Below are 8,834 nucleotides of genomic sequence, written 5' to 3'. Positions count from 1 at the left end.
GCCAACTTTTATGGAGCCTCTTGACACTCCCCTGCCTCAGACACTATTGAACACATTCCGCCGAGGGTGTTGGGTCAGTACAGGTGCTGACGGGCACATAGTAGTTTGCAGGCCACTGTAATTTGTTTAACCTCTGATTAGGCCCTGGAATCTCAACTATGAAGAGCCACTACAAGTCCTGACAGCAATTTTTCTTGACACTTTGGCGAGCTGTCATTGACACCATCCTGTACTTGAAACATTTGAACCTTATTATGCGGCACAACGAGGAAGCTAGCTTTGCGCCATCTGGTTTGACTGGAAGGAAAAAAAAACGACAACATCAACCTCAAGTGTCTCATCACAATTGACGTGATCTAAAAAGTCCAGTCCAAGCAAGGATTCTAATCTTAGTGCCTCCCATTTTATTTGGTAGCAACACAACATTGACCACATGTTATAAAAAATGTTTAAATAAATCAGCAAATCTACAGTTTAATGAGGTAAAAGCACAGTTATCAGTGACACACTTTTTGTGTTATCTTCATTTTGTTAATCTGATTGAGAAGAGGAAAAAAAAACAACAACTTTCCTCTGGAAAGCTGATTTATATACAAACACATTCAATGATCCAAATGTTATTCGAACATGTCAGTGGTAGCTTTACAAGTTCCAGACACCCCAAATGCGCATTTGTCTCTTCCGACATGCTCCTTTTCCATGAACGCTGACACATTCGCCTGTCGTAAGGTAAACGTGATGAAATGTCCGTTCATGTGAATAATTTGCCGGAGCGATGAATTTACATGCCTCATATCCGACCCCAAGCAGCAGTAATGGGAAACAGAAACTCGGAATTCAGATGAAGTGTCCATGCTGATGTCTCCCGCCAAAAAATAAAAAATAAAAAAAGTTTGCTTTTTCTTAGTTGACGTTATGATGAGAGAGGACAAATGTAATGACCACCACCGGACTATTCATTTCACAAACATGGCAACCAGCTTAATATAAGCCCTTAGAATTATATATATATTTTGCATTCTTTATGTCTTCCTCCACAACACATCAAGTCTACAAACAATCGTCAATGCCTCGCCATTGAATATCATCATTTCATAAAATAAAGGTCACCTTAAAACTGAGCGCGCTTCTCCTTCGTATGGATTCAGAATATGCGGCACTGCAGTGGACATTCACATGATGATGGCTATTTGTATACAGTTGTCATACGAGATGAATACTTATAAAAACGCAATGACGACAAATGAAGGCACTTGAGCAACAATTGAGTACAAAAAGGTCAACTATGTGAGTGGTGTCCTCAGAGCAAAAAAAACCCCCCATCAGTTCTGTCCTGCAGTTGGTGAGTATTTTCTGCTCTGCCATCCATCGCTGCTGCGTCCTGTTCAGAACGTCCCCGTTTTTACAAATCGCAAGAAAAATCCTTCTTTTCGGCGTTTCGAAAACCACGGCCACGTTCCCAGTGTGGGATCGATACACTTGAATTATAGTGTCCTTAAATAATTACATGTGTGTTTAATCTGGTCAGGAGCATAAATTGGGCCTGCTTCTGTTTTTCTTCCTCGTAGCTGTTAACTTAGTTGATTGTGGAGGAAAAGTTTATGAAGCACGGCAGGTGAAATGAGATGAGGACATACCGGTAACTGGAAGTGTCCCGCTAAATGTGCTAAATAGCCATTCGGAGGTTGGACGACTAGAAGAATTCCAGCGGGCGGATCATCATGGCCGTGGCTCGTAGTGAATAGCTGGGGCCCTTAAAGTAGTGCCACTTGATACCGTTTACCTTCCCCACGTGCTGTCCTTGCACAAAGTACATGCCGTTCAGGTTGGATGGGCCGCAAGCATCAAACCACCAACCTAAAACGAGAACATCGAGCCATTGTTGAAGTATGAGCTGTGATAGCGGGGAGTCGAATCACAAACAATGCGATCCAAATTCGCAGTGTGTATTCTGGACAAGAGAATCTGTGATGTCATGATCCAGAGGGTCATGATCCAGATGTGTACAATTGTTGGCAATGAATTAGAATAAACAGAAAATCCCATTTAAGAGCTCATTTGTAAGAACTTTGGAGCCAGAGGGTCACGGTTCAAGTCTTGCTTGGATAGCAACAAGCTGTTGAAGAGATGCTTGTGTAGTAACCGTCGAAGTACCCTTGAGCAAGGCCAGGGCTGGACTGAACTCGAAGTGCAGATGTATGTGTTGGCACGGGCCAACACGCGAGCACATGTAGGCGTGCGGCTATGCTGATGCTAACCTTACCCTGCCCTCTCTGTTGCTGAGACGTCATTGTTTCTTTTACGATCCACAGTCATGGTTTCACAAAAAACAGCATTCTGTTAGAGATGGGCTTCTGATCTTCTCCTTGGTCGCTGTCACTCCTGATTTACATGTTTTTGAATTACCGTATTTTCCGGACTATAAGTCGCAGTTTTTTTTAATAGTTTGGCCGGGGGTGCGACTTATACTCTGGAGCGACTTATGTGTGAAATTATTAACACATGATAATGTCATTTCACATGTTATTTTCACATTAAACCACAAGGGGCGCTCTCGGCCCGTGTTGATCAATCGACGATGAGTCTGACGTAAGCGACGTAGAAGTTGACCTCCCGAGTTGGGGGAGTTGTTCAAAAGTGACACAGAGAATGAAGATTTCATTGGATTTAGTGATTTGGAGTGAAACTGATAGTTTGGTGAACTTGTTAGCATGTTCTTTATCTGTTATCTGAATAATAGTTATCTGAATAACTCTTAATATGTTACGTCGTTACTGACATTACCAGGTATGTCAGTCATGTAATGTTAGTATACCGTACACTTATTTAGCCTGTTGTTCTCTATTTTATTTTTATTTTAAATTGCCTTTCAAGATGTCATGTATGTTTTTGGTGTTGGATTTTATTAAATAAATTTTCCCCCAAAAATTCGACTTATACTCCAGTGCAACTTATGTATGTTTTTTCCTTCTTAATTATGCATTTTTTGGCTGGTGCATCCTATAATCGGGAGCGACGTATAATCCAAAAAAATACGGTAATAAATTCTACACAAACCTAAAAAAATGCACTGTATTGCCCCCTGAAGACACCAGCCCACCGGGCAACTGCCCGCTACGCCTGATGGCCAGTTCTGCCCTGAGCAAGGCACAGATGATATTGAGTACGTAGCTCAAATAAATTAAAATTTAAAAAAACAAAATTTAAAAAAAAATCTAAATAAAGAAATTTTAGAATGCTAAATTTAAAAACACTTTTTTTGGCGGGGTTTGAAACGCTGATATACAAAGAGCATGGCTCTCCTTTGCGGCGATGCTTGTGACTCTATTGAGCGTCTAATTATGTGTTCAATGTTACTGCAACTGGGGTCATTCGCAGGCCAATACCTGCTGCCAAACTCTTTTGGTACCTCGCTCTATTTAAAGCACAAAGTATTTATACACCAGCTACACTGGGGATCACTGCCCAGTGATGACATGGGAAAATCGTATCCCCAATTCCGAATGTCCTTTTGCCATTCAGAGAAAAAGAGATTCAGTTGTTAGAATTCCAAGGATATTGGACAATGAATATGAAAGACATGCAAACCGTATTGGATATATCAGCAATGCAACATTCCCATCTTCTATCTGTGGCTTGCGAACGCTCTCTTGCTGATACAGTCAGATATAGAACATATGCAAGGCATGGCATGTGTCACACACTCCCCCTTCTGTGTTGGACCTGAACACCACTTTAGCCTGTGACATTTCACAAGGCTCGTCGGCCATGAGTGGGAATGCGCTGCCCTTGTGCTTCGTGCTCATCGCAGCGATGCCAAAGTTCACTTTTTCATCATGAGCAATAACAGTTAGTTATTTGCAAATAACTAACTGACCAAACTGGAGATAATCTCATTGCGGTGGCTTGAGGAGGAGAGTCATTTCAAAGTTGGACATTTATTTGATATGAATCCAGATTTTAGGACCCCATGTCAATATAATCTCCACAGGGCCTTCAGAATTGTTCAATTCAAATACGTGATGATGGATGTCTGCTGCTTTCTTCATGGAGACGTTGCGGCTTTTTAACAAATTAAGAAATTCATCCCTTCGGGTCCTAAATGCATTGAGTGCCGTGTTTGCTCACGAAATATCCTTATAGAGTGTATTCCTGAATTGATGTAGTAGAATGGTATTTTACTGTCGTTGTTTTCTCACGTACGCCATCCAATATCATGCCCGTTCTGATCCTAGCAGGACATAAATGAACCCTTTAGAGGACAGCGGTTACTAAAGTGGACAGCCTATCATATTATCAAGGGTTAAGTAGCGAGTGCACTGCTGGATTTGGACCAGTCCTGAGTCAGGGTAACCTCGGAGCGTGATAAATGAATCACTTGGTATTACGGTGCTGTTTGGTCACTCGATAACAGCTGATACTTTTTTGTGCTGTATTCACTACGACATGTAGCGATTCTGATGGGGGGGGATGCTTTTTGAAATGCTTGATGAACTGTGAAAAAAAAAAAAAAAACAGCGAGGGTGTCGAGGTTCCACTTTCAAGCCGTGTGATTTTAAATCAAATTTTCCAACCGCCGTGCAGATGGGTGGGGGATGCAGAATGGGGCTTAATAGGTGTGGATAGATATTACAGAATATACCGCAACATCGAGTTTTTAGTCATCCAGGAAATGTCTGCGGCGTGTGAAAGACGCCCCCCCCCCCAAAATGATTCCAATGAATGAATGAATGTAGAGGTGGCTACAGTTCTGCGTCAAGTTCAAAATGCCGCAACTGCACTCACCGCCGGTGAACATGAGGGCGCACTTGCACATGCAGTTGTCATTGTCCATGTCCTTGGTGCTGAAGTCCGCTCCGTGGATCACCAGACTGCTCTGTCTGCCGGCCGTCCCGCTGTGACTTTTCAAGAACAGCCTGAAAGACATCAAGAAGGAGGGAGGTCGAGCATGGAGGCACATCGGGGCGAGGGAAGAGGAGAGTGAGTGACAGAAGGCAATAAAGACACAACATGCTGCAGGAGAGGTCTCCTGAGACATACCTTTTTTTGTTGTTGTGAATGAGCTTATATGGAACATGTGTGACAACATTGGAAAGACTCGCTATAAAATGAGGACTAGAAGGGCACAGGAACCGGATGTTGTATGTAAGAAGTATTTTATGGCGTGTTAATCGGATTTTTTCTTGCTGGAATACGCTTAGAGGGCATTGAAAGGAGATAACCATCCATCCATTTTCTATTTGCCTGACCTAATTTGTCATCTCAACATGGGTACAAGGTGCAGTGAACCTTTCGATGGCTTTTCCCTCGTTACGCTCGAGGATTCACAATGAGATTTTCGGTTCGATTTTTCGGGTGACATTTGATGACCGCAGAGCAAGAACGAGTCATTTGCAGCAGTTTTAAGACCTCGGAGAGACTCCCCTTTTCGCAAAGAAAGTCATTTAGCTTAAAAAGACTCCTTTATTTATACAGCTGTGGAAAAGATTGATCTGCAGGAGGAGCAGTAGTAAAAACATTTTAAAAAAAAGAACTGTTGGCCATTGAAACAACTTATATAGTGATCCAATGGAAAGATATGTTGTATAAATAACTTTATATTCAAAGTTGTTTAGTAATAGGGGGACCGTGTAGTTTGGTTATGAACTGAATACTGTTGTGTTGCTGGGCATAATTCCCGGAAATAGTACGCAAATAGGAAGCGAAGCCTCGGAATAATGCAGTCTAGCAGGCAAGGGGGATATTTTCGAAATGATGTTGTAGTTGACAACATACCGACTCACTTACGAGTAGAATGGCCAGTGAGTCCTAATTCCATGCAACAAAACATGTTGTGTCAAGGATAAGGTCTGCTACTACTCTGATAAAGACCAGACTTACACTTTTAACTCCTGACTCTCCATTTTACAAAGCCGTTGAGATCTCTGTTTGCAGTCACAAAATGCCAGGACACATCTTTCGGGAAGGATTTTCAGCATGACACTTTTGACAGGAAGCTTGATATAGTATGCGTCTGTGTTTACATATTTACTAGGCCAACAACTACTAAGTGGAACAGACATTTGCTATCCGCTCATGTTTCCCGTCAGGGTCTGTTCTGTTCACAGTTGGAGAAGGCGACTCATCTCAAAACGGGCCAGGTCATAAACTCGAGTGATAAAGTTCGGATCAAGATCAAGCCAGATCGAGTTGGTCCACAATCCGGCACAATTGTTGTGGCCATTCTGGAGTTTTGGGTGGAATCTGTATACGTACAGTATTTACCAAATGTCAACAAAGTATTTTCCCGAGCAGATTAAGCGCTATCAAAGTTCGACACGGGCAGTCAACGAAAAGAAAATAACCGCAACGTGGTCCGAGGAGGCATCATATGTCTGCCAAGTGTTTGTCTGACCATTTTCAAGTGAAACTAGGTCACGGTGATTGACATCATGCTGCGTTATAAAACCGTCACCATCAAACCAAGCAGAATCGCTAACACTAAATAAAGAAAACAGAACATTGTTTCATCAACAAAGAAATAAATGTTTGTATACCTTCCAATCTTTATCCGAAACAAGCTTATGCCCACATATTTGCTTTAACGTTAGTAAATACAGTACCATCAAATCCTTATTAATATTTTCTCTCAGTGAAGGTACACTTGCAAATTCAATGTAGAGATGTACTGTAGGTCTAAAGCAGGTCTTGGGAGTTGTTTCTCCAAACACACAAGAGAAACGTGTTGGATTACACCAGAGCAGGATGGGATTGACACGGGGCCCCAGATCGACTAACATGCGGTCCGTTATTCTGAACAGAGGTTATTGCTGTCATCCAGCAACCGAAGGAGAGACGACTCCAAACAATACCTCGGCACAAAGTTCATATGACACTTTTAAAGCTGGTTGAAAAACAAAACGACCGCGCAATCAATCTTTCTCACAGCTTTCAAACCAAACAATTTCTTATAAATGTCTTTTCGTCGTTTGGAAATACAACGGCCAATAAATCAATAAGTGGCATTGATACGCTGTACAGAATCAGTGGGGTCCCTATGCCACATACCGTCTTGACTGCACCATAACACTAAACCTAACCCTAAACGTACCATACTTTCCGCACTATAAGGCGCACCTAATAGCATTGAATTTTCTCACCGCCTTATAATCTGATGCGCCTTATATACGGATCAATATATTGATTTCTTGGACATAGTATTTTAAATGTTCTGTAAAGCTCTTTGTTACAGCTGCAGCGGTTGTGAAAGCTCTATAAATAAAGCTTAATTGTATCGTATTCCTTTTAGGGTAGCTCCATCTAGTGGATGCATACTGCAACCACAGCCACTATTGTAGCTTCTATTCTATGCGCCTTATAACGCGGTGCACCCTATATATGAAAACAGTTTTAAAATAGGCCATTCATTGAAGGTGCGCCTTATATTCCGAAGTGCCTTATAGTGCGGAAAATACGGGTACTTCACCGTCGCGGTTTCCATGCACTTCATAGAAGCTCGTACACTGAAAATACCTGGAATTTGGGCTGGCCAACAGACAAAACAACACATTAAAAAAATGTTCTGAGCACTATATAAAATCTTCAAACAACTGGTCAGGACAACCTCTTATGATGGATAGCGTAGAACCTCACCTCCCCCATGTATTTATACATGCAGGATAACGTGGCGAATCAAATCAAATAAAAGAAGATCGGTAATTAAACACAGTCATGTTGAAGGGGGGGGGCTATAAAAGTAATGGTAAGTATGTGTAGTGAGAACACGAGTTTCTCTTGGCAGGTAAAACCAGGAATCTATTGAGTTTGCTTGGTTATCGTTGGACTGTTCATATTTCTCTTTGCTGTGTGTCTCTCTCTGCGCTCATCAATTGGTATCAATCATCTGACTCTTGTTGACGCAGCACAGCCGAAAATAATCTTCGGCTCAATATAAAAGCAGACTGGATTACTCATGACTATCCCCTTCAATCAATAGCAATCGACACAATCGTGAGTTCTGACATTCAAACACACATACAGTAGGTCCCAGAACGCATCATGTGGCGGTACCTTCTGCTTTTTGTTGGCCAATGTTTTAGAAAAGCAATGAGCGAATGTCCAACAAAAAAAGATTTCGTCCTAGCAACAAACACATTTGCAAAAACCAGCAAATCACCTGGAGTCCAAACTATGAGGCAGTATTCCAGGGAGGCTGAACTTGTCGTTCATTTGCTCACCCCAGCTGGAAAAGTAGAGAAATATATCCATGTAAAACGAAGCAAAGTTGATCTACAGGTTCTCAGGGATCCCGTTCAGGGCTGGAGAGATTTTGTTTCATAGTATATGTATTCTAAGGAAAGTAAGTTATGGTTAAATACTGGTGTAATTTCAACAAGGTCCTTATCATTGAGTAAAGTTAAAAAATAAGGGGGGGGGGAAAAAGCAGATTAATTTTCCTTCCTAATCTTTGTGTCTGTTTGTTGTTTTTCCATGTCCCCAAGACCGGAGCCATGCGAGGTGAACCGCTGTCCCAACAACACATTTCTCCAGATTAATGATGGCAACAAGGCAAATAACCCCACACTACTGGGAGACTCAGAGCAATATTTCACTCTGAAACGTATGAAAGAGTTGAGGCGAAGGTCTTTGTGTTTCAGAATCTCTCTGCTTTTCCAATTTTCACAACAAAGGGGAAACAACGTCGTCTGACAGAACCCGCAAAGCCGTGAAAACCTGAGAAGGGAAGATGTCAGAGCGCCTCGCCGAGGCCAGCGATTTCTTGGAACGTTTGCATCTTTGACGCAGTTTTTTCCGTATTTGAGAATCCCAAGCATCTGCCACAGTTTGCCATCTGT

General features: G+C 42.0%; 1 protein-coding gene across 1 annotated transcript in view; it reads right to left on the bottom strand.

The window, feature by feature from the left end:
- Positions 1–387: 387 nt before the first annotated feature.
- angpt1 (angiopoietin 1) overlaps positions 388–8,834 on the bottom strand; it is a 32,990-nt gene continuing 24,543 nt past the window's right edge. The window contains exons 8-9 of the mRNA XM_086137518.1: positions 4,786–4,916; positions 388–1,857 (exon numbers count right to left, since the gene is read on the bottom strand). Of these exons, the coding sequence (XP_085993644.1) occupies positions 1,694–1,857; positions 4,786–4,916 (295 nt within the window). The 3' untranslated portion in view covers positions 388–1,693. The remainder of the gene's footprint in view (positions 1,858–4,785; positions 4,917–8,834) is intronic.

Source organism: Hippocampus guttulatus, chromosome 18, assembly GCF_054856545.1.
Source record: "Hippocampus guttulatus isolate MCC_2025c chromosome 18, RoL_Hgut_1.0, whole genome shotgun sequence".
NCBI lineage: Eukaryota > Metazoa > Chordata > Actinopteri > Syngnathiformes > Syngnathidae > Hippocampus > Hippocampus guttulatus.
Note: the sequence above shows the minus strand (reverse complement) of the source record. Positions and strands in the feature narration are given on the sequence as shown.